The sequence below is a fragment of the Alexandromys fortis genome, unplaced genomic scaffold (assembly GCF_014885135.2).
Source record: "Alexandromys fortis isolate MF-2015 unplaced genomic scaffold, M_Fortis_MF-2015_v1.1 scaffold_105, whole genome shotgun sequence".
Classification (NCBI taxonomy): Eukaryota; Metazoa; Chordata; class Mammalia; order Rodentia; family Cricetidae; genus Alexandromys; species Alexandromys fortis.
The window spans coordinates 3,328,556-3,356,184 of NW_026068011.1; the positions used below are offsets into that span (position 1 = coordinate 3,328,556).

General features: G+C 35.9%; 1 protein-coding gene across 1 annotated transcript in view; it reads right to left on the reverse strand.

Moving 5' to 3' along the window:
* Positions 1–6,663: 6,663 nt before the first annotated feature.
* Ctnna2 (catenin alpha 2) overlaps positions 6,664–27,629 on the reverse strand; it is a 983,267-nt gene continuing 962,301 nt past the window's right edge. The window contains exon 17 of the mRNA XM_050162003.1: positions 6,664–7,856. Within this exon, the coding sequence (XP_050017960.1) occupies positions 7,569–7,856 (288 nt within the window). The 3' untranslated portion in view covers positions 6,664–7,568. The remainder of the gene's footprint in view (positions 7,857–27,629) is intronic.

Sequence of the window (27,629 nt, forward strand, 5' to 3'; positions counted from 1 at the left end):
AAATCACCATACTGCTATCCAAAGGGGCTGTACCAATTTACACTCCCACCAGCAATGCAGGAATGTTTCCTTTGCCACACATCGTCTCCAGCATAAGTTGTCATCAGTGTTTTTGATCTTGGTTAATCTTATAGGTGTAAGATGGAATCTCAAAGTTGTTTTGATTTGCATTTCTCTGATGACTAAAGATGTTGAACATTTCCTTAAGTGTCTTTAAGTCTGATTTTGCTTGGTATTCCTGATGCCACCTATATCAATATTAAATTAGCTGGTGGTGTGTTAAGAGTTCATATGAAGTTTAGGGGGCTGAAAATATGGTGTGTTAAATAAAAGCCCTTGTTACCAAGTGCAAGATCTTAGTTCAATATCTGGGTTGCACATAGTGACAGGAAAGAAACAACCTCTGCAAATTGACCTCTGGCATCCACATATACATGCATGTACATGCATGTGTGCACACACACACTCACACTTACTCACATGTACTTGCATGTGTGTGCTTAATAAATAATAAACAAGTAAAAGAAAAATCTTTTAAAAGCATAGAAAACATTTTCCAGTTTTTGTCTGCCAGTAATTGAATTTCTTTGTTTTCTTGGTTTTGTTGTTTTTGTTTTTTTAAATGGTTGTTATTATTATTCCAGTTCTATGAATCATTCAGTATATTTATTTTTCAAATCCTTGTACAAGTATAAGGATATTACCTTTGTATAATCTTTTTGATTTTTTTCCTTTCAGTAACTTCTCTTGTTTTCAGCATACATTGTTTTGTTTTTTTTTGATCCAGTTAACTCTAAAGTATTTATTAATTTCCTTCTTATTGTAAGTGGAATTACAATTAATTATCTTTAAGTCTTTATATCTTTCATTTTAATACCTAGATACATAATTGATTTTTTACTCCTACTTTAAAACATTTTTATTAGTTCTAAACATTTTTTCACAGAGGGATAGTTTTCTACAGATTAGATTATCTTCTACAAAGAGCTATTATAATTTCTTCCCTTATTATATTTACTGATTGCTTTTTCCAGGACTAATCGTACCACTTTAACAAGAAATAGGGAGAGAGAATAACTTTGCCATGTTTCTTATCTTGGAGAAATTGCTCTAGCCATTAAATAAGATATGTGCTATTGAAGTTTGTTACATTTAGCACTTCACATTCTGAATAGCTTCCTTTATTCCTAGTTTGATGACTATTTGTAATCAAAGAAGGATTACTTTTGATAAGGAAATATTTACTTAATGAATTTTGTGTATCAGACCATCCTTGTATTGTAAAAATGACATATAAGCATTTGCCTCTAATATATTTTCTGTTGCTGTGAATACAATACCATAGGCAAGGTATGCTAGAAAAATGATTCACTGAACTCAAGATTTTGACTCACAGTTAAAGGATCTCTTCTGGCAAAGTCTTTCTAGTGCCAAAATCCTAAGGCTGTGTATAGAAAAATAGTTTTCCAATAGACCTACTTCCAACATAATCAGTTAGCAGATTGATCAGTTCATCATTTAGTCTCATGAATGAACATATTCATTGAAAATAATTTTGCTAATCACATTTTAAATGTCTACCTGGTTGAGCTTCTTTACATCTCATAAAAGGAATTGCATTTTAACATTAGTTTCATAGATAATACACTGTATTTGAAACATAACATCGTTTAAACATGTTGAATTTTTCTTCCTCATATTTTAAGATCAAAGTAATCAAAGATGCTGGTTTGTAGTTTTCTTATGTTTGTATAGTTTTCATATTAAGATAATTATAGCATCATGAACTGAGTTAGAATTTTTTGTTTTGGGAAGGAATCTTGAGAAGTGATGTTAATTTTTTCATGGTAGAATCTATAGAACTGACCTGCAAAGTCTTCTTTTCCTTTTTCTCTGTTGGGAAAGTTTTGAATACTAATTCTAGTTCTAGACAGATAAGTATACATGTTTTCATGATTAAGTGTTGCAAGGGTCTAGAATTTATTTACTTCATCCTGGTTATTGTTTGTTGTCATAGGGTTTCTTATAACACTTGAATAATGTTTTGTATTCTGTGCACAATATATAGAAACATGCTTTTATTTATATTTTGTTCTTGTATCATCTTTTCCCCAACCGAGAAAAAGAATAAACTATCAAGGCTGTGGGATTTCTTATACTTTTTTTTTCTCTATTTTGTAGACTAAATAAGGACACAGAGAGGGAAGAAAGGAGAGAGAGAAGATATTGATTTATTATAAGTAACCATTCCTGTTATTATAGAAGCAAATTCATGTTCTACCATTTGTATGCTATATGGCAAGAGAGTGAGTGATTTATTCGAGTTCAGTTTTAAAGATCTGAGACTAGGAAAGACAGCAGTACGAGCCTTAGCTTAAAAACAACAACCATTTGTGCAGGAGCACTGCTACACAACCTCGGGAGTAAATGAATGTCCTAGCTCAGGAAGAGAGTGCATTTGGTCTTCCTCTGCAGTTTTGTACTACTTGACATTTCTTGGCATTTCACTGACATCAGAGAGGGAAACAACCTTCGCTACCTAAGGTAGGGAAACCAGATCTCTGGTAATTCTCACAGTCAAAGTAAAAAGTGGTGTTTAATAAACTATATGGGCATCACTTAATGCACTCAAATTGACAAAAATTTGCCATCATACTTTGTTTTCCCTAGATTTCTACCTGTTTTATAATAATATCTTGAAGTTTTTGATTTATGTCTTTTCCTTTTACTAAGTATTCATAATTACATATTACTTCTTACCAGTTTTTATATGATATCAGCATTTTGTGGTTTTACTTTAATTTGTCAAGATATTTTCTAATATGACTTGTGATTTTATTCCATTGATTAAGATTAGGTTGACTTCCAATATTTGTTCATATTTTCCAGTGTTCTTTCTGCTGATTTCTAGTTTTCTTTCACAGAAATCCTCCAAAAGACATGTTTTATAGTATTAACACTTTAACATTTGACTTAATGTCTTATCATATAGTTTAACCTGGATAATATTTCCAGTATATTTCAGAAGGATATGGATTTTGCATATGTCTATCAGGTTGAAATGATGTACAGTGTTGTTCAAAACCTCTTACTAACTTTTGGTCTAGCTGTTAAATGTGTAGCCCTGAAGTCTCCTATTATTGTCATATTCTCTTAGAGACATTAATATCTAGACACATATACTCATTATTGTAGCTTTATGAAGAATTGATCCTGTGTTATTACAAAGTATCTTTTTTTTTCTCTTGTAATAATTTTGACTTAGAGTTTCTTTTTGTGCCACTATGATATCTTTTCCTGTTCTCTTTGCTCATTCTTTTTGTTGCATATATTTCTATAGTTTTCATTTCAGTCTGAAGAATTTCTAGTAGACTATAGCACATATTTGGACATTTGAATAAGTAGCGACTTTGACCTTTGTAGATTGTATTTATTGCACAAGGATACAATAACCAGGCCATTTCATTTCTAATCATATATGTTTCTAAGCCTCCATATTTGTTTCCCTCAAGTCTCTTGTTTATACAATTGCTCTTAATTCTTCTATATTCTGTGGAAATCTCATCACTGCTTTTCACATGCCTTAAGTGTTTTATGATATTCTCATTATCTCTTACTCCAGAAGCATGTAGGTCTTGAGTTTCTCAGAGTGTGTGATTTTTCTTTGACCTTGAATCTGATACTCAAACCCTAATTCAATACCAGTCAACTCTCCGGGTTATGTAAGGCACAAACCATTACTCCTTTCTAGGTAAGGTAGAACAAGACACAGATGTTTCCCTCTTTTCTTTGCCTTGTTGAGAAATCAGACTTGAGTGACATTGCTCTGGACCACATGGTTAACAAAGGACTGGGTGGAGCAGCCAACAAAATGTTCCAAACTTCCCTACACAATGTGTTTTTCTTGATTGTACATCCTTTTGACGAAACCAGAAATGCCTATCCTCCTATACTTAAAAGTTATTTTTAGGAAAGTCTCTCTCTCCTCTCTCTCTCTCTCTCTCTCTCTCTCTGTGTGTGTGTGTGTGTGGTGTGTGTGTGTGTAGGGGCTGACATTTACAATTTAGTTTTTTCTGCCTCTTTTCTTCTGGTGTATTCTCAAATGTACTACTGCTGTTTGAACATGCCATTGTTGTTTGTATTAATGAGTTTTTTTCCAGATATTCAACATTTTGGCTCTTCAAGAATAAGTTTGATAATTTCATTATTATTACTCCAAAGCTAGTTATTCTAAAAATTACTGGAAGGTCTTACATTCCATAGAAATTGTCTCTTCTGATTGATATTTCTTTCAGTCCTCATTATCTATACAGTTTGTTTCATCCGATAATAAAAGGGACTTTATTATTATTATTTTAATGTAATCATCCAATTTCAAAATTTCATTCTCTTTCATTGCCAACACAGCCTAGACTCATCCTGTCTCCTCACATTTATGCTGCAGAACCACTTGCTTGCTGTGATTATCATCTTCTGCTCTAGGAAGCGCTTATAATTACCTTGGGCTCTCACTCTACTCATGCCTCTTGTGCAATTGAAGTGTGTCTTTCAGGTATCAAAAATAAATTTTAGGAGATGTGTTGGATCAAAGGGTAAGAGCATGACCTGTTCTTGTAGAGGACCAGAATTTGGTTCCCAGCTCCTATGTCAACCAGCTCACAATCACCTGTTAATTCAACCTCCAGGAGATCTGATGCTCCTTTTTGGCCTTCACAGGCACCTGCACTCAAGTGCACATACCTATAGAGAAGCACATAATTTAAAAGACATCTTCTGAAGAGATCTTATCTAATAAAATTATTTATAATTTAGTCGCCTCTACATCTTTCATAAATCCCCCAAATACTAATACCTCAGTAGATATTGAGGTTGTAGTTCTAACCCGTAGGGTGTTTTTATTTGTTTGTTTTGCTACTGTATTCATTTTATAATTTGGGTATGATACTTCGAGCTGTGTACTTCTTTCCATTACCTGCTAGAGCATATGTCTTGGGGATAGGAAAGGAGCAGCTGTTCCATTGCTGTGGCACTCTCGGCAAAGTGCCTTCAGGATTCAATCACTTTCTTGATCTCAAGAGCAACCATTGTAGGAACAGGGAAAACGTTAGCTGAATAAGAACCAAAAGCAAGGACCATGCGTGCTACACTTCCAGAAATAAGCAACACTGGGGACTGATTTCCAGAAAGCATATATACACATGGTTTGTAAATATTAAAGTATTCAGGTAGCATTGTATAGGTCAAATTCACAGCATTCTTAATGTGCTCTTCAGATACCTGTTGGTTATATTCAGGAATGTCCAGTAAGCTTTTGAATGCTTTCTGTTTCTTGGCTGATCTGGAGTACTTTCTTTGCTGGTTTAAAAACTAGAATAGAATATAAACTGGGAAAGTTAATTTTACTAATTATGTTCCACTTAAGGACTTAGGAATAGCATTTTTGTTGATTCTGTACCTAATCATTAATGCCAGGCTGACACTTTGATCTCCTCCTTTAACCTCTTAATATTTAACCTTCCTTCCATCCTGGTGAAAAGGGATGTGAAGAGGTGCCACTCATCTTTAAAACCTTCAGGGGCGAGAAAAATGGAATTGGTCATATTTTTAGGGAAATGTTCCTCAAAAGAGTGCTTTAGCTGCTGTTTCTGAGAAGGTCAGGTTCTCAGAATCGAGTCAATGGTGCTAAGAATGTGCCGCCATCAGTATTCTGGTCATTAGACAAGTGGTATGCTGGTTACTCCTATGCCAGATGAGCAAAAAGGGAAGCTATCCAGCACATTTGCTGAGCCCAGAGATCAGTCTAAACCCTGGCTCCAATTTTGGTTAAGCCCCTGATACATCTCTGAATGCTAATGCCAATTAAGGAGGGAAGCTTATCATATTTATTGATTAGTGTTGAAAATCATTCAACAGCTTTTATAGTCATTCCTCCATCATGTTCTGAGTGTTGCTTTAAGTGCGAGTCAGCAGTGCTTTTAGCAGAACCATTTCCACATAAGATTTTGGACTTTGCTTTCTTTCATTCCAGTACTTTCCTAGCCCTTCACTCTGGGATCAAGCACATAAGCTAGCACAGCTTATATGCACATGACACCATGACATTATTATGTTATTGAGTAACACACTTTACCTAGCATCTGCTGGCAGTACATAGTGTTGTGCACCTTGCAAAAGTCACTCTAATGGAGGAAGTTCTGATTATTCATTTGAATAATTCCATGCCGTTCCCCTCTACTCAGTCCATAACTGAAAAACAACACCCAACACATCTTTGGTGATCTGATGGAGGCCTTGTTTTTATGATTTAAAGAGGAAAACAAAGGAAGTGAATAAAATATTTTTGAAATTAAGTATAGCTTAACTTTAAATCTTACATCTCAAGTTTTAGGAGTTTAGCCTAGGGCCAATTGTGGACCAGAAAAGTGAAATACAAACATTCTCATTTCAGATTCAGTTTGAAAATGAAGCAAGACAAATGGCAAAACAAACCACCAAACACATTTCTAGAAGAAAAATGACTGAGAGATTCCATATATTTTAGTGCTGATTTGTGAAACTCCAACAAGAAGCCTTTTTAAATCAATGTTTAAGGATATTCTATGGCCTTATAATACCCACACGTGTAGAGAAATGAAACACTATCCAGGTGTCAAGATTAAATGTATTTATTTTGTGTCAGTGAATACAATGGTATATTAGATACCGGCACTCCAAGCTACACACCTATGCATTTGCCTCTAAACCTTCACACACTGTCAATCGCCATTGCGCTAACGTTCCACCATTGAGCCTTCTATGTCTAGCAAAGTCAGAGTTCAAGTTTAAAAGGAAAGAAAGGAGCAGAAGGAAGGACAGTGGAGCTCCACTTTGGGTTGTCAGTGTCCGCAGACATATCCAGGTGTCTCGAATGAATGTTTATTGTCTTCAGCAGAGGGGAGAAATATGAGAGGAGCACTAGTAATGGCACTACCAGGAAGGAAGAACAAAATGCAGATTAAAGAAGCCTTGGAGAAGGGACAAGTTAGTTTCTCCTCAGGTAAGAATCCACATGATAGCATGGATACAGGACATCCAGGTTAAATTGTTCAATTTGTGGGCCACACACTTCAGCGTATTGGCTAATACATTTTTGCACCGAAACAGAAGCAGTACAGGTTTTATGTTCTACCATTACACTTCCAGGTTTTTCACTTATGAATATACCTGCCAACCTAATGATTCTTGCATGCATTAGAGTTTGCTTTTGTAGAGTTAAGTTTATTTCCCCATTCCCCCCCACACCCATGAACATTGCAGTGTGAACTCTTTGCCCAACTTTAAGAGAATGTTGCTAAGGACAGCTCCGTGCCACCTTGGTACAGAAATGACCTGTCCCCTCTGCAGGCTACCGATGGCAGTAGTGTTGATCTCATCTCATCTTACATGCAAACAGATACTGTTCTCTTAAATTCCCCATGCCAGAGGCACACAAGTCGGCAGGTATGCTTACAGAAATGGAATCAAAATGGAAAAGAAAGAAAAGGCAGGACAACAGAAAGAAAACACTTTCTTGTTTGAAGCCTACTGTCCTAGAAGGAATCCATCGCTTTGAATTCACTTAAAGCCTGCACAGGCGAAATGTGTTTCTTTTGAGACCCCCGTCGAACTCGTGTCTGGAATTCTTCAGGCTTTTCTCTCTTCACAAGGGGCTTCTTTTCAGGAGCCTTCATCTTCCAAGACACAACGGGAGAGTTGACAGCTGCCGTCCCATAGACCTTCTGGTATTTGGTTGAGGCTACATAAGATGCTTTCACCGTGAGGACAACAGCATTCATCAGGTTTTTGGCTGCCTGGATGAGTGAGGTAGCACTGTCCAGCTGGAAGAGGAGAAAAACGAGATGCATCGGGTCAGTCAAGGCCTCAAAGTCACAAGACACAGGTACAGTTTCACACATCAAGTAGTGTTGTGCTTCTGCTAGTGTTTCCACACAAGCAAATTATCACAAGATAAAGTTAGCACATTAGAAATCAGCCACCTGGCTTCTCCTACTCTTGATTCCAAAATAAGCAAAATCATGTGGCTCTACAGTACACAGTTCTCTAAAATCCCAATACAACTGAAGACCAAGCACTATTCTTAGCATGTATGTTCCCCTGTGGGGAACATATATTGTTAGACTCATTCACAATGGTAGCAGTTACTCAAGTGTTTGAAACATATTAGGCAGTCACTGAACACTTTTTTAAGAATCCACGAAGGGTTATACTTCAGTTTCATGTCGCTACCTATGGAGGTATCTTTATACATTATTTCTACTTCCTGAACTCCAGAAATGAAGACACCAGACAAGATAAGATTTTTACTTATTGTACTTGGAGTATGCACTTCAATATTTCTAGATCATGGTTATATATAGTATGAAAATATCAGTTATTGTGGTATGATTTCCTGGGTCAGATGGTGTTCAGAAAGGCCCACCTGCTCATGTGTTCATCAACTACTTCCTATATACTATGCACCAAGCTTTTTTTTTTTTTAACGAATTTCTAAAGCATTTAGTTCCCACTTGATTCTTTAAAGCACTCCATCTAGGTGTTTTCACTAATGACACTTTATGATGAGAGATGTGGTTCAGGAACTTATGTAGTTTTAAATTAAGGCATTCTTACAGACTGATTCATACTGACACATATTGGATGGGTAATTTTTAAAAAATGCCATAACAAGCTAGTCATTGAGGCAGCTGATGGAGGACCAAGAGTTGAGGCCAGGCAGAGCATGGTAGACGGATTCTGCTGCATTTACATAGCTAGTTCTGGGCTAGTGAGGACTATATAAGTGAGAACAACTCTAAAAAGAGAAAAACGGGGACATCCTGGGTTACATACAGAGACCTATGTCATAAGAAACAATAATAAATAATAAAATAATAAACCCCATCACTTGACCAGCACTTTTAAGTTTACCTAATATCTGCAATTTGTTGTAGCATTTGTTACACAAAATACATTTCAACTCTACTAGGATCAAGCACTGAACCATCAAAGCTAGAAAAACTACAGTTCCTAGACTCTCTGTCAACAAAGAGTCTACATGTAATCTAATGAGAGAAACAAATCACTAGCTAGACTGGAAGTTTTACTCCAGCTCTAGATGTGTTTGAGCATTGTAGACCATTCATCAATTGCTTTGCAGTGAAAAATACAGAAAGTAGCTCACAGTTTAAAGGACTGAACTAAAGACCCTGCTCTGTATTCCTTTGTAAAGTACTTCTTATATAACGTGGGTATCTAGACTATGGCCACTTGAAGGGATAAAAATGAAACACAGAGACATCAAAGATTTAGTGAATAGAAATAGCTTTAAGAAAAGAGACTAAAAACCAAGTGGCTCTGTCATTCCATGTGACTGATATTCACATAGCTTCATGTCATCACTTGTGATCAAAATGTCCACTATGTAGTAACTGGCGTCATTGAAAGTTGGATCAATGCCTCTCTGATGCCATTACTTTGACATATTCTTGCTCCCTATTCTTCATAAAAACTAAAAAGAGGTTTTACACTAGGTTAAAAATGATTACAATCCAATGAGCAATTATTCCATCAACTAAAAGCTTGGATTCTGATCACTGAGAAAATATAACATTCTTTGTATTTGAGTCTCTAGTAAGACTAATTAATTGATGCTTTGCCATGAAAAATATCAGTACGACTAATACTGTAGAAAAACAGAAGTTTGTGCTACTAAGCCATGAATCACTAGAATATAATGAATTGCTATGCAATTTAATTTAATCAAGTAGAGCAACCCATTTAGCATTTCACTTTGCCATCCTTTATGATTATACAAGGTGCTTATATACAAATAATTGCCCAATCTGTGTTGTTTAGTTTATACCAACTATGTTGCTAAAGCTAATATTAATGACAAATTTCTAGATTATTCAATATTAATATGAGAAAGAAGCCACACATAGATTACTTTAGTGCTTCTCATTCTACAGTCTCTAGATTGTCATGTCAGCATCACCCAGAAAAAAAATTCTTTCAGAGGCTCAGCCCAAAGATTTGTGAAACAAATTAAAAATTAAAATTAAAAATCTTCCATTTTTAACAAGAGACCTAGGGAATTCTGATAGAAGGATAATTTATGGATCAAGATAAGACAATGTGTTGGGTCAATTAGAACACATCCATCATGATTTTTAATGAGTTAGAAATAACATTCCCCTATGACCCTCATCCTTAACTATGATTATTTCCACATCAGTCTTTCAGGTTTCAAAAAATGACTAATATTTATTCATAAAGCTAGTTAATTTTATTCCATGCCATTGGTAAAATAGAGAGACAAGTTATATACCAGGGATAATATTTCTTTTGAGGGTTATAAAGAATCAGTAGAATCAAACAAGATATGTCTATTATAGTATTAAATGGCTCTTGAAGAGTGAGTCTTGGGGAAAAGAATGGAATGGATTTGAATAAAAAGATACAGGTAATTTGGAGATTTTTTTTTTATTACAGATTCTATTCTTAGATAGATGGTATCTGATTCTTCAGCAAAACTAGGGGAACCTGTCTCTTCTTCAGAACCCATTTGTTCTCCCAGCCTGATGCAGGAGTCCTGTGAATAAATTTCATATATTTTTGAGAGCGAGATGGCTCTGAGATACAAGTCCAGTGGTTTTCCTCAAACCACCTGCTAAGGCAGATACTGGGGGAGAGACCTAGACAACGAACCTTGAACAAACTGCACACAGACAATAAGCTGAATCAAAAATGTAATACAAAATGTGACTTTAAAATAAAGTTGAATTCCAAAGGCATATATTCTGTCCTCTTCCCTAGATCTACTTTAATAGCTTAGTCATTTTTCAAAATGGGTTATTTTTTTCTTTTAATTTAAATGAATGGAATTTGTTTATCCTTGTCCAAAGTGACTTCTAACTGAAAAGTTATAAGTGAAATTTTAATCCCCAAAAGATATTAGAAAGAGTAAAGACATGTGACATGATTTCTTTTAGCAGGGTTTAAGGACACCTATTTAGCATAATTACTTTCTATTTTCTGATGTTTTACTCTAACAGTGGCATTTTCAAATAAGATGAGTAAATTAACATATGTAAGTGAAGTTCTAATAATAATAACTGACATTAATTGAGCACTTATGAGGAGGTGCCTGGCATTGCCTTAGTTATGTTAATTAAATTATGTGATTCAATTTTAAAAACTTCTCAAGTAGCAATGATTGTTGCACTCATTTCATGGGCAAGAAAACTGCTGTTTAGGGACCAAAACCAATTCCATCTTTTGACAAGATTTGAAAGCCTGTGAACAGCATCATTCCTTGCAATCACTATATAAACTCTGGGGTCTTGTTTATAAGTTACTACATATGGATCAAAAAGCCTCTGCTTCTACTTGCTCTCCTGGACCTGGAAGCCTGGTATCTCAACTCTGAAACATCCTGGTATTATCATCATCACATGTTATGACTGTGTCCATCTCAAATGTCCTCTAGATTTTTATCTTAGAAGTTTGAATTTTCTCTGTGTAGACAGTTTGACCTTGTAATGTTCCTGTCCAGTGTTTAACTGTCCCTAGCAACTTTTGACATATATCTGTCTTTCTGTCTTAGAGTCACACTCAGGGCAACAGAGCCTGCCAGGCAACATATGTGTATCTACTAGACAGTTGTAACTATTGGTTTAGACTTTTAAGTGGGTCTGAGCCATTTTAACTAAAGCTCTAAGCCTTGATACTAATCTCCTTAAAAGGAATTCAAAATGTAAGATCATCACCATTCCTGAAACCTTCAATATGTGCATCTCTTTTTAGTGTAAAGCCATGTGTTCATTAAAGTCACTTCTGTTCCCCTTGGTGATCTTCGCAACCAGTCTAAGAGCAACTGTTCATTTTTAAGCTAATTTTAAAAATATGAGCTCACATTTAACAAATCAGACCATATGACGACTTTCTCTCATTTAGATGGACAATCAGTCCTGAGAGTGCTCATGTATCTCACCATGTGTGAGGTCTATTAGTAATAGATGGCCCACTCTAATCCCATAATCAGGGGTAAAACTCAGGAAGCCTGATTTGAGGAGCACTGCTGTGGCCATTGCTCACAATAGACCATCCTAACTCCCTCTACGATTCTGTTGAGCTGTGCTGGACTCATATTCTTCCACACTTGTCCCTGGGCATAGAAATCAAAATGCTCCTAATTATGTCACTAATCTTTCAAAATATCAAAGTACTATTTTAAAGAAGGCAACAGATGTTTCCTCACATCTTGTTCTATTACAGTCCATGAAAGCAAATAAGGGTGAGTTAAGCTGTTTCTGAGGCTTTTTTTTTTTTTTGGCCTGTTTCCCCCTTCCCTGCCACTGTTCCCATTCTTAACCACAAAAAAACTTCCATCACAAAGTCATATAGGTATAGTCTTGCTGTTCAATGTCCTCATTTGTGTCTTGAATGGAGGGAAGACTGCTGAAAATAATTCTTCCCATCATTGGTAATTTCTGCTACTGTCTAATTCTTTATAACTTTAGAGCTGAAAATTATCATGACACGTACTTGAAATGAGTTCTCAGGAATCTCCTAAAACCTCAAGTCACTACTGTTGGACTATTTCATTAAAGCTGGGCTTCCACTGAACATTGCACTGTTTCAATAAAGCTGAACATCAGTGCATAACTCAGTCACACTTTTGAAAGCAATGCTAAAATCTTTTCTCCCCTTTTCCTATATTCTTTCCCCATTTTCCATCCAGGTAATTTCCCACACAGTTATTTATTCTATATTTTATCAACCACTTTTCTTAAGTGATGAGTATGTAAACATGAAAAAACTCAGACATGGATTGTCAGATGTTCCAAAAGATCCAGAAAAGATGAGAGACAGACTTAAAAGCTTAACTTCCTATGAAGGGGGCCTTAGTAGAGTGCCAAGAGCTCAAGGAACCACAGAAATAGAGAATTTTCTTGGAGTCATGTAGGAATAGATAAGGCAGGAAAATGGGTTTCGTGGTGGTCACAATTCCAAAAGTTTGATGGGAAACAAGTCACAAATTCCTATTGCCTCTGGCTTTATATTTGATGTGCCTAGGCAAGACTGAGAACACAAAATTTTAAGTTGTTACAGAGCTCAGTTTAATTGCCATGTCTTATCCAACTGTTATTTTAGGGACCATTAGAAATATTGGAGAGAATATTGGGTATCTAGACAAAAAAAAATCACATTCTGTTTATATTAATAGATCATCCTAATTTTAAAATGTATACATATACAATATATGTTCATTTATGTTTTTTCTTCTAGTAAATTTTTTTACAGAACAAGATAAAAGAGTGTATCATAAAGCCCTAAACCTGTTTTCTCTCTGAACATCCAAAAGTACAAAATATTTAAAAATTTTCATCATAAGACTTTTCAGATAAAAAAAATCAATATCCTTTTAATAATCTAAGACATGACATTATCAAGAAAGAGCCTATTTGATTAGAAAGTAGCTTTGGTTGACAAAGGAATCATGACAAAATTAGCTATCCAGAACAATGGGATGCTCACTTGAGCCAATGAACAATAAAACAAATGCCATTTATGTTTTACAATTTCCTTTAAGACGTAACAATAAAAATGATGTCTAAAAGTGAAAAATGTAAAAGGCATGGAAAACTCACTGGACTAAAGGGTCCAAAAAACTCAAATGTTTCAGGATGTCATGCATAAGGGTGAGGTATGTTAGCGCAGAGGATTGGGATGTCAACTGCACACTCAGCATGCATTCATTTACAGTACCCATGTGGTTTGAACCCATTTTGAGATAATATGTTTATATTTAAATAAAATGATTAGAACCAAAAATATATAATGAAACACACAAAGGCAGGCCATAGAAATGCAAACTGTTCCCTGATCAAAAAATAATGAGAATGTTATGGGAATGCTGGCCAAGTGAAAAAACAGAAAAAGCAAGTCCATTCAGGACTTGTTTTGGCAATAGAAACACCAAGAAGGATGCTTGATGACAGTGAAATGTTCAACAGCCGAAGAGAAAGTGCACTTCACTTTCATGTCAAAGCTAAAACTATTCTATTTTCATTACCTCAACTCCAAGCTAATAACAGTGAATATAAAACTAGAAATAGGTTCCAAAAATATGGCAGAAGTCCATTTTAGTCACTTGCAAGATTTTTGAGTGGCTAAATAAGATAGCTTTAGTACAGAACAGGAAATAGTTTTAGCGGCACTCACATACATATTTTGCAAGAAAAAACTATGATAAAAAATTGAGAATAATTTTATTAAAAGGAAGATACTTTCAGAAAACTGCAGCTGGCCTTTAGTTATATTTACCCATCTCCACCCCCACAAAAATGTCTCACATTGCTTGCTGGTGTGGGGAGATTTTGCTACAAGTCAGCTTTGCTGTTAATGAATGGAAAAGGTAGACAGAGAGCAATAGGGTCTATAATCTGCCAAGAATATTTTTTGTTTGCTTGTTTTTTAATAAGTCCATGAGACTTTGAAAAGGTATTTGATCTTCTTAGAAGCCATGACACATCTGAAATACCTTGAAATATCTGCCTCTTTTCCAGAATTTATATTAATAATTCCTTTTAAAAATTCTTTAGTAAGTCAGGAGCAATAAATAACTCAAACAAAAATGGGGTGAAAAGACTTAGCTGTGTCCCTTCTTCCCCAATATAAGGATGTTTATATACTGGCAAAAATGGGGAAAGAATGTGTCTACTGTGGCAAGTTATCATTTTGATACTCTCTCCGCTCACTTCCTCAGAGAGCAACAGTGAAACAAAGTTAGAAAAGCTGGTTTTCTTTTGCTTAAAACTGCCAGGAATACCAAACAGTGATTTAACCACTCACTCTTGTAGTCTTCAGGGCAGACATTATTAATCTATCACAGCACTTTGTTTCCGCAGAACTGACTAAGTGACAAAGGAAGAGGAAACATATTAACTTCCCTCCTCCAAGATTTCACATTTTCACAGAGTTGTTGGAGACAGTGTGGTACCATTTACAACACAGACAAATCACTCACTATATTAGGTTTATATGTATATGAGCTTAAATACCTTTTGATTTCATTACTGCCCATCAAACCATTAACAAATACTTTTTATTTAAATGACACACATTCCCCTTTTTATTCAAATAACTAATTTTTTAGGAACAGATTGTGCACTTCTTAGTAATGGCACTTTGTTATGAGTTTTCAATTAATAAAACTGTTAATGAGAATATGTAAGTCTTAACAGAAGTGCAAGTTATTTTAAGAAACTATTTTTAAATTAGGTAATAAAAGCTAGCAACATATATTAAGAATCATTGTGTCTGAGGTAAAAAATAAATGTCCTTGGCTGATTGTCGTTTAACCACAAGTACAAAATATAATATGCACCGATATCAAACAGATATCACCTAGGATATTGTCAGATAAACCTGAGCAATTAGTTTGCCCCAGAGTCATTCTTCTTATTTGATCACTCAGTCTTGTATGACAAATAATTTCATTTTAAATAGGGGATCAATCATGATAGAAAGGAACACAAGAGATCTGTTGTTTTCTTCTATAGGTCCTTGACTTCTCCCAGAGAGACAGTTGGTGCTCCACCAGCACTGAAAGTCAGTCCTGAGAAAATCTGTATGTATGAGCCAAAGATTAAATAGGCAAAGATCTTAGCACAAAGGTCCTGCAGTCTCAGACAAGCTAGGCAAAATGTCTGCAAACCCTCACTGAGAGATTTACCAATTGGTTCCCAGGTAACTCTCAACTGGCTATATTTGTGTCTTGGATTTTTTAATTCACTTAGGTAGGTAGTAGTGCTTCATAGTCGGCCAGTTCACTGATTAACTGTCTTCATTTGCATTTTTTCAATTATAGGTAAGTAAACCTTGGGGACTCCCATGAAGGCTTAATTACAGTCAACACATTTTCTAAATATGGCTTAAAGCCATTTTTTCTCTACCAGTAAAGGCTGAATAATTATTGCTCAACCCAAACAAGGGGTTCTTGCTACACTTGAGATGCTTTGCCTCTTGTAAAATTAGGAGCAATTATGTCTCAGGCACCTAGGAATTCTCCCATCTTTTCCAGACTTTCTTCCTCCTTCCAGCTCCCAACATCATCCCACCATTCAGGATTTCATGGTTTACTGATCTCTAAAATCTTTGCTTTCATGTGACAGAAGACTTGTGGGGAAATAAATCTGTCAGGTTAAGAAGTGATTATGAATCTTCAGACACACACCATGATGGAGTATTGGACAGTTTCTTGGAGAGTGTCAGTTTTTGTGTCATCGTATGAGTATACTGCATATTCATTGTATATCCACCATGAACTGTGTCCTCTCTGATAATATATATATATATATATATCTGCATTGTTTACCTTCCAATTTTAATATCATATAGCCACTCCTCAAAAGAGCAAGGCTTCTTATTGTGTTGCCCATGGAGAGCATTCCTACCTTCACTCTTCCTTTTTCCAATGGCCAAACTTCCCAACTTTCATGATGATGAGGCAGTATAAGAGAAATCCTTTCTCAACAGTAGTGAATTCTTAAGCTATGACTAAACCTGGGTTCAAGGTCCAAAGGGATTGATCACTAACTGTGTGATGTTTAATGAGTTACTAAAAGCAGCTGTACTCGAAAGTCTTGATCTTTATACTGCACAAGAATGTTTACTGAAACATTGCTTGAAGTAGAAAAGCAAGGATCTATAGCCACACTAACTGGATAAGCTATGTAACCATTCACATGACTACTTATTTGCAATATAAATGTAATTTCTATGTAGACATGTAAATAGTTAAGTGAAAATGGTATGCTATTGATCACAATACAGTATAATCTAAGGTTTTACTAGATTACTAAGTGTTAAATATAAAAATGCCCTTAGTTCATGGACCTATGTACAAAATCCTCAGCTCTATCTGTCCCCTATTACTACTGCGACTTTACATTCCCAAATCTTTTGATCCTATTTCAGTTTTCCTTCACTCTCCACCCTCAATTTAATAATTTGGATGTCTATTTCATTCTGCCCTTGCTGACATTACCTAAACCTAACTTTTATCCTTAGCAGAATCTTATACTTTTCATGGACAAAATGTGGAAAAGCATTCAGAAAAGGAAAAGAGAAAACATGAAAATGTCTGCATACTTTTAGCACTAATAAGTCCTTCAGAATGCAGAACTAATAAAGAGTCACAGAAAAAATTAAGGATCATAGGCAAAACTCTGATGCCCCAAATATCTAGCAACACTTAGGGCTTGGCAGTGGCTAGAAGAAGTGTCTACTAGGAGTTGGTAAGAAGCTAATCTGGCTAAGAAACTGTTATGCTTGAGTTGCGAGACCCCCAATGAGACTACCACAGAGCCGACTTTCTAATGCAGTTACACATGGTTTCCTTATTGTTCTACAGGCTTGCAAGAAGAAGCTGCTTTGTCCCACACACTGATGCAGAGGATCATGGAAAAAGGCCCAAGACTCACAATGCAGGGGGTCTTCAAAGAGAAAAACCACAAGCAGGGAGTTACATGCTTTAACATTACCTGATTGGGTTGGGGATAGTTGGCTCTAAGTCATAAGGGGATTTTTGCAACTTTCCACAAAACCACCCAGTAACTGGAAGAAAAAACTTGGCTGTTTAGCTTCTGATTGGCTTGAGTCTCTGGGAAGCCAGACAATTTTTGGGCCGGTTATGGCTTTTCACTGCATTTACAGGTACATGGGGTGGGGCGTCTGGGGTGGGGTGCCTGCTAGGTTAGACTCTCACAAAGATTGGGCCTGAGTTTAAGATGAAAAATCAATATTCTCAATCTAATTTTAGAAACATGAAATGAAATAACCAATATACGATAAAGTGTATAACCACTTAACATAAAATTCCAGTAATTCAAACTATAATTCTTATTAGATGTTATTTAAAGTAATATCTTCTAAAAATAAAAGGAAGGTAACTCATTCCAAAACTTATTAAGATTCATACCTAATATAACCTAATAACTGTCGATCAGTGAAGACCATCGTCTCAAGGCATGGCTTATCTTCATAAAATAAAACAAAACACACAGTTCCACTGTTCCATGAATTCTTTCCTAAATCAATAAATCTGCCTATCTATTTCCTTTTCTTTTCTTTCTTTCTCCTTTTTTTTTCTTTTTTTGATTTTTCAAGACAAGATTTTTCTGTAGCTTTGGAGCCTGTCCAAGAACTAGCTCTTGTAGTAGACCAGGCTGACCTTGAATACACAGAGATCCACCTGCCTCTGCCTGCCAAGTGCTGGGATTAAAGGCATGTGCCACCACCACCTGGCATAACTGTTCATCTTTAAATACACCTATCATCTCCAGCTGAGACTAACCTTGTCTCAGTATTATTTAAGGGAGCTTGATAATCTCATCAAATTAAGATTCATGAATATCTTTCTACTATTATTTCCTACTGGTAGCATTTATTATATTAACCACATAGAGTAGGAAAGAGACAATAATAAGGGAAGGTGCAATTTTTTTAATCCAAAATCATTAAAAGTCAAAACTGGGAAACTGTATCTTTTAGTTAGCCTCTACTCAACAGTAACAAGGATAATCAGTGTACACTCTCTTTAATGCCCTTATCAGATCTGCACAGTCCATCAGAATTACTCTTTATAATAAACATGGTCTGAGACTTCCTCTGCTGTGTGCTCTGTAGTGTATTGCCTTCTGTCCTCATTAGTACTCTTGCCAGGCAGTCACTGCTGCATTCATGTCAGTTCTTTTCATTGCACTAACGAAGTCCTCCTTATTTTGTGGTTTTGTTCCTATCAGTTTCTGTGATCTAAAGATAATTTTGGTCTGGAATTACTAAATAGAATGCTCTACAAATAAAACATCTCAAGTTTTAAATTGTGCATTGTTCGCTCTTGGTAGCATGATAAAATCTTGCACCATTTCTTAGTAAATGAATCAAAACTTTGTCTAGTGTGTATCCAATATAATTCCATAGCTAAGCTTGATGACTATACCATAGACAACTCCTTATGCCTGAGTTTCAGATATCCACTTGGGACATCTCGGCTGTCATTAAGTAGGACTACTGTATATTAATTATCATTTTTCTCTAATATAATAATTATCTTCTTACATAATTCATGAGTAATGATCTCCTAAATAAAATATTTAAAACTAAGTAAAATGTTAGACACATCTATACTATATAAAATAATTCAGTACATTAACCCAAATTTCAAATATTTTTTCATTATAATAATGAGAATTAAGACAAAAAGAAAGTTCCATAACTCAAGTGTTCATAAGAGGCCCTCAGTATAATGCATGGTTTAAAACCAAGTAATTTTAATTAAATTAGTTTCAAATTTGAGCAGTTGATCCATAGATTTCTAGAATTGAACACACTTTTTCTGTCTACTTTTAGTAGACACAGAAAAATTCCCTTCAAACATCTTCTTTATTCTAGCTTTTCCACCATGAACTGTCACCACAATGACTTCCTCCATGTGATCTCTATGTGCACCTGCCATAGGTTTGTATATGGATTTCACCTTGACCTTGGAATACAGTTCGGAAGAGATGCAACAATAAACTCAGTTCATTTCTATATCTATTGCACTTCAGATTCTCGAGTTACATTTCAAAGATCCTTTGGCATTTAGAGAATAATCGAATCTTTCGCAGGTCTTTTCTTACTGACTTTTCCCCATCATCTTAAGCTAGTAGGAGCTCTGTGAATCACTCCACCTCTACCTAAAACCCACTCCTCCCACAAAACGTTTCCTCTAAGTCAGCAGCCCTTCGCTTCTTCATACCACTTAGATGAAGCACCCTGAGTGCTGCCTTTTGCTCTCTCTGACACAGCATCTTATTTCCCATCATCTCCTGTTCTCTCAGCTTTAATACCCTTGCTATTGGAATTCATCTCACCTCCTGCCATCTGTTCACTCATGATAGCCAACTCTTCGAACATCACTGTTAGTTCTTCTTCCATACTTTGTCCTAGCCACCCTTCTTGCTTTCTGATCTTTACCCACTTCACTACTCAAACAAAAGCCAGAAGTATCCTCTCAAATGAACTCAGCCTGTCACGTCTCTCATCAGCCTCTTCCAGGGGCTCTCTACTTCAGTCCCAATCTCTATCTCTGTCAAATTAAGGGAAAATCCAAAACTTAGTGAAAACTAAACTAAAAAAGTTTCTAAATTTCAGTACACTCCCACCCTGGTGACCACAATCTCTTTTCTTCTTTCTCTTATATTTTCCATAGTCTTGCCATCTAATCCTTACTTTATCTTGTACATATTTACCCACAAATCTGCTGTTTTCCAAACACCTCCAACAGGGTCTTATTGAGTTATTATGACATCAAAGACTTGGAAATAGAAATGGAAAGACACACATGAAACTAAAACAAAAATGTGTAGGCTAGTATGCATTCCTTCTACCTAATACTCATTCCATGGAAGTAGAACCAAATGCATGAGTCTGTCAGAAGAGTAGAAAAGGTTCATAATTGATGAAGTATATGAGCCAAACTACAATATACATTGATTCTATTACCTATTCCATCACCGTAATTTGAGTATATTTCAAAACCAGGCTTCTTCTTCATAAAACATTTCATAAATAAAGAATATCTACTCTACTGAGAATACTAATGTCAACAAGGTAGCAAGGGATGGTTGCTAGGCATCATGTTAGCACCACATAAATTCTCTCAGATCTTTAAAACAAATTCATATGATCATCCCCTTCTCTACATTTGAGGAAACCAGAATAGAGAACATTTAACATTTTGTGACAGTCTTCTTTGAAGAGAGGAGCCTACTATGGGATTCTCACTCTATCATTCTGAGTACTCTAGCATTCTGAGTGTAGTAACAGAAATCTTGTAGTTTGCACACCATACGAAACATTCTACTTGCTCACAAGCATGAGTCATGTGACCAAGAAGTCATCCGTGACCCACAAAGGAAGCCAACCCATGCAAACACCAGCTTTGCCATCATGATTCATGGCTAAGTGGTGGGGACATCATCTTCAGGCTCTAATTCTCTTTCTATCAGCCACAACTCTCCAAAAGAGCCTCTCCATAGTCAAAGCAAACTTGATTAATGACAACTTCTTCTTCTTTTTTTTTTTTTTGGTTTGAAGATTTTACACATTTACACATACCACCTTCCGTATACCAAAGAGTTAGGAGGAGAAATGATTTCAAATTTTTATAATTTCAAATTTCTACAGAGCCTTTAATTTGTCATCTAGCAGACACTGTAAGACAAAAAAAAATGACACAGTAACAACTATGGTCATTATCATCTTGTAGCACCTGACATGTGGCATTTCCTAAATTCCTTCAACTACTGCTCTCATTTTATAAAACACAATACTATCCATGAGGGAAACTATCTCTGTGTCATTTACTTCCTATAAAAGGTTGGAACAATCATTACTATAAGTCTCTATTTCTTCAAGTGTAAAATGAAGTTATTAACAATGTTTCTCAAAGTTTATTATGAGGTCTGAGTAAGAAAATAAAGAAGCTTAAAACACATTTTTAAAGTTTGAAGAAGTATGTGGCTATAAATGATTATTACATAATTTCTTCTAAATTTTGGAACAGCCAGATATCACTGGCCCAAGAAATCTGTTCAGAAGCAGGTATTCCAACAGACGACTCAAGTAACTGGCAAGATAAGGGGAAAAAAAGATTTTCCAGAGAAGGTGAATCTCCACCTTGGCCCTAATTGCATGGTGGCCTAGTTATAATCTCAACTTTATTCAGAAAACTTGTCTTCAGAGGATACTCTACAGGAAACATGTTTTAAGAAAAGAGATGGACAAATTCTAATAAATTGAAGGAGGTCATGATTTCCCCGTGAGCTAACAGCTCATCCACTAATCTGCCATTGGTGTCTTCATCACAATTCTGCTGCATTTCTTGCTCCAACCAAAAAGCTATTTGTTTGCTGCTTTGTGCTTGAAAGTTTTGTGGATCATGTATCCATGGCTATCATTCTAGGTCCTTACATACAAACACCTTTCTGCCCCATATTGCTGTGTTTTCCACAAGGGCTCCCAATACAGGAAGCACACTGGGATTAGGTGCTGGCGATAGTGGGATAAGTAGCAGTCAACTCAGTGATGGATTCTTAGTGGAGGATTCTCTTTAAACTAAATTATGAGGTATGCCTGCAGGAAACTAAAAATTGGTAAGTATTCTCTTTGCTGGGTTATGCAATATTAGATATCTCCCCAACTTGGCATATGTCCTGTAACCAAACTTGTTATACTTTTCCTGAATTTATCCTAATTTTTTTTAAAAAATAATTCTGACTTTAGCTTCATCATCTCATCAGTAGTTGAATGAAACTTACAAGCAACCTACAAAAAGATTGTCCTTGTGTATCATGTATTTAGTAATGTACCACCATTCCAAATGCCTCTATCTAAAAGAAGACAAAAAGTGGTTCTCTTTAGAAGTCAGGATGCTTCCTCATACAGTGCCTGCCAGGGCTTGGCCTGGTTTGGAAATCTCTAGTCTTGCTCTCTTGCAGTGAATGAACTTGATTGAAAATGTAGCAAAAACACCTGAGGGTTCCTTCCATCTAAAACTGGCCGTATTTGTGGTTCAACAAAGAACCTCTATGGACGAACAACAATTTGTCTGTGCTCTCTGAAAAGAGACTGAGACACACAAGAAACTTGCATAATTCACAGATTAAAGATAACAGAATCCTCAAAAAACAGGAAATGCATAAGAGTATTGCCAAAAATTCAAGAAAAATACATCGGTTTCTGTTGAAAAAAAGTTTGAAATGAGAGAAAAAACTTATTGGTGGAAAAATACTACTTTAACTTTAAGACAACAGCAACTGTTAACCCAAGAACAAGATAAACATTAAAGGGTTGCAGGTTGATTATAGCATGGGCAAGATGCTACATCTTACCACATTTAATACTGACGTGGAAATTTTGCCAAGGCAAAAGTCTTCTTTTGGATTTCCTGTGAATCTAGCCTTGATAAACTTAAATCACCTAAACAAGTATTCCAAGACTTAAGGTCCTCTCATTTTTCTCCCAAGAGACAAAAAGTGGCAAGGCTACAACTTGCTGTATCACTGCTGATACATCCCCAAGTAGTGCCTCAACTCTGAGGTTACACCTGCAAGAGTTCTCTCACTTTATTATAATTATGAGCTGTAAAGCAAGTTCAGTGCTTCACAATAACCCCATGGATTCAAGGCTCACCTGGCACAAACTTACGTACTACAGAATTTACTTACTATAAATATCTCAAAAACAACTGCAGTAGGAATTTGAATTTCAACATGGTCATTAGCCTAATGTACTAGACATGATTAAAAAAATAATATTTTAAGGAATGAACATAGCCTATCACTTTCCCTTTTTCCTTCCATCTTAAAAATTTGTATTATCTGTCCCCACCACACCAAGATTTCAAAGTGTACAGAATGAACAAAGTGTTATGGTAATTCCATTGTTTTCACAGTACTTTAAAAATCAAATAAATTGCCTGTACCAGAGCGTTGAGGATAGAAGCTTGCAAGTTCTTAAATGTTATAAACACAACGGAATTGTTTTAAACTCCTTACTTATACAAAGCAATAAATGCAAGTCATTTTAATCCATTTAAAACTTTTTTTTTTCTAAATTTTATCATGAAACAATTGTCTTTAGGAACAGGAAGTCCTGGATCTGTAAGTTACGGGGTATCTGTTATAACTAGGAAGGAGGTAAGGTGATGATGGGTAAACATTTCTAATGGGTTCCTAATAGACTTTCTTTTAGCAAAGTACACTTCCATGCCCTGGGGCCAGGCTACCTCTGAGGGGCCGAAAGTGAATCTTCTTCCCTTCTACCCTCTTATTCCTTTCCTAAAAGAAGGAATACAAGAGGACCAACTTCAAAGGGTGTGTATATTCTGAGTCAAATGTCAAGAATTTTGCTGACTCCAGTACAGTCAAATATCACTGACTAGCAATGAGTAGTTGCTGTAGGCATCTAGTACAGAGAGTTCAGAGATAATGTTAAACATTCTACACTAGCAAACCATACAACCCTCACAGCAAAGGGTTTCTGGACTACTCCAGACTTTGTAAAGTGGTGGTTGGGGATGTCTTCCTATATAGGAGTCTCAGACTGTCTTTATATTCTAGGAGGGTCTCACCTTACCCCATGAGGTTCTTCCCTCTTTTGTTTCTAGAGTCCAAATCCATCTGTATCAGGAACATTTAGAAACTGGATGCTGATCAGTATTTGCTTTTCAAAGTTCAGTTTGAGAATGGTAAAGGCAAAAATATGAGTATCACCTACTATAGTAGCTAACTGTTGCTTCTATAGTCTCAAATGTGGAAATCAATACTTTTCTCCTTTCTCTAAGTCATTTTCTCTGATTTCAGTCAATGCCTCTCCATGTGATTCCTCTAAACTCCCAATGATGCACTATCTCTGTGAGGCAGATCCTGGACTGTTTGCTTAGCTCACTGAAGGTCCAAAAGTTTGACTTGAGGGAGACATGTTGAAAGAGAACAAGAGGGTATCTACGACATCAAAAAAAAAAAAAAAAAAACCTGTAGCATCTCTTTGGAAAGAACAAGTGTGGGGCATCTCTCAAGTGTCTCAAGTGTCCCTTCTAACTGTCTTTGAGTACTTCCCTGGCTTTCTGCACAGACTGATGGGTATAGGGTAACAGCTGTTATTCATGAAGGGAAAACAAAGAAGAAATTTAACACTCCTAATTGATTGTTGATTCAAATATATAGTTATGCAACTAATATTTTTAATACAGACCATCATCTAGGTCATAATTTGGGAGCATAAACACATGATTATTTTCTAATTAAGATGAGAATGCTAAAGCGCACATTTTCCAAAGACTTTCACTTGAAGCCATCAAACAACACATCGGTGCTATTCTAAAGTTCTCCTCCCCCTCCCCTGTCTTCCTTGCCCCACCCTCACCCCCAATGCTCCCAATTCACTTAGGATATCTTATCTATTTCCACTTCCCAGGAAGATCCATGCATGTCTCTCTTAGGGTCCTTTCAACCTATTTCCTCTGGATTTGTGGACTGTAGGCTGGCTATCCTTTGCTTTATGTCTAATATCCACTTATGAATGAATAAGTACTATGTTTGACTTTCTGGGTCAGATTTATTCCTAGTGCATGAACTGACTTTTTGAAGCCCATTCCCTATGAAAGAATATCTTGCTCAGACTAGATACAGGGGAGAGGGCCTTGGTCCTGTCTCAATGTGATGTGCTAGACTTTATTGGCTCCCCTTGGGAGGCCTTACCCTGTCTGAAGAGTGGATAGGTGTAGGGGGAGAATGTGAAGGGAGCAGGAGGAGGGAGGGAGGGGGAACTGGGATTGGTATGTAAAATTAAAAAGTTTGTTTTAAATTTAAAATAAAGTAAATAAAAATACTATTCTAGAAAAAATACTTTCTGAATTTTTCTTTCTCTCCTATTTCTTCTCAATATTCTCTTCTTCCCTCCCCATCTCACACGCCCACATAAATACACATCCCTTCCACAATTTTGGAGATATAGAGCTGCTTAGTTTTGTTCTTCCTTAACTCTTCACGTTGGGACATGACAAACAAAATATCGAAGACCATCCCTCAGATCTTTATAGCCCCACACTCTTCCTTTAAGTTCATCATTTACTACGTCCTGAGACTTACTAACCATCATCCTTATGCCATTTTTCCTCATGCTTAGCCAAGGTTTAAATGGACTATTTGATGAATAGTCTTATATTACTGCTTCAGTGTGAATGTGAAATGTCCCACTCAGGCTCATGAATCAGTGGTTTAGCTGCCAGATGATAGCTTTGGGGAAATTATTAGAGTCCTAAGGGAACTGACCTAATTGATGGATTGATCCTTCGATGGCGTCATAATATGGTGACATTACTGGGAAGTGACAAACAGTAGGAAGACAGCCCTAGGTAAAAGAAAGGCCCTGGGGGCTTGTCAAAGAGGCAACCTCCCTCTCTCTTAAGGCAAGCAGCCTTTGCCACAAGCTTCCACTGCCATTATCTTCTGCCTCAACCTGGATCTTGAAACACAGGAGTCAAGTGACCATGACTGACAATCAGAAACAGTGAGCCAAAACCAGGAAGTCCACCCTGAAATTGGTCTCTCAAAGCATTTTCGCTGCAGCTATGAAAACCTAAATAAAGTTACCTTTAACTCTCTAAATTCTTAACTCCTAATTTTAATTTTTTTTCCATCTGAAACTTCTTTCAAGAACAGAAAGATGAGTCAGTTTGTTACTTTGCAGATTTTGAAACAGAGGTGTGAAAATGAATCACCTGGTGTGTGTTAAGAAGTTGGTAGTTAATTAGATATTCCAAGATCCTACACTCTATCATCTTTATTAAAAAGACTGCTATTTAGCCCAGGTTCTTCATCTTCATAGCCTCCTCCTACCCCTATGCTGGGTTATTCATGCAGATGTTCTGGCCATTAAAAAAAAGAAAGAAAGAAACACTGACTGAATAGCATTCATAATCAGATACTTTCTACCCTTCTCTGGCATTTTCTGGTCCAATCAACCTAAAATGTGCATATACATGAATAGTATGTTTTCTGATTTTCTCTTCAGAGATATTATACATTCTTCTCCCAGGGAAACTTATTTCATAATAGTTATATATCTGTAAAGATATATATCTAGGTGTGTGTAAATTATACATATAGATATATATGCTTTCTTTTGACTCTTTTTCCCTTTTCTACCTAGATATTCAAATAACTTTGTAGTATATTTCATTCAGAAAGATTATTGTAATGTATCCTTATTACTTGTTTCAGACACCTGTCTTCCATGATAATTTCATCTGTGTATCTATCTACACTACATCAGACAATAGGCATCACATTATACATTCAGTATGTATTAATTTACAGATCTAAGTATTTCTAGAATACCCCAGAAGTATGCTTGCTTGAACTTGGGTAAAGAGAAAATGTCAACTTTCTTTTGGGCAAAGCAGTTCTAACATCATTATCCTCCTTTAACAATCTATAACATCTTTGAAAAATAATTCAAGTTTCATTTGAACTTTGTATTGTACAATTAGTTCCAACAGAATTTTTCCCCCATTGGAAAACTGTTTTTGATCACTAAACTTCAGTGTTCTCACATAGTCAAGTTTATCCTGTGAAAAAAGCGATTTCCTGAGATAATAAAATCTAAAAGGTAATTTTGATGTCACATTAAGAAACTAAAAAGCATTTCACAGAATGGAGTGAGCCAAATCTTTATTTAGTTACAAAACCCTGAGAATCTGGAAAAGGGATAGGCTGCAGGGTTAGTTCTATTCGTGGAAAGCTAGTCTGTTAGAAAGGTCAAAATAGTAACTTCATGGATATAGACAAGAAAGTGAGGTCGAGTACTCACTATAAATTATCACTGAGTCTATATCGCAGAGGCTTTTGTGTAAGTTTTTGCTTGTCCATATGTGTAAATCAGATCTAAATCAGAAACCTCTCCTAAGTATATCAGGAGAAAGACTGGCATAAGGCCATACAGTTTTACTTAGCACTTAAACTTTATCAACTCTGACTTTTCTAGGGCAGAGAATG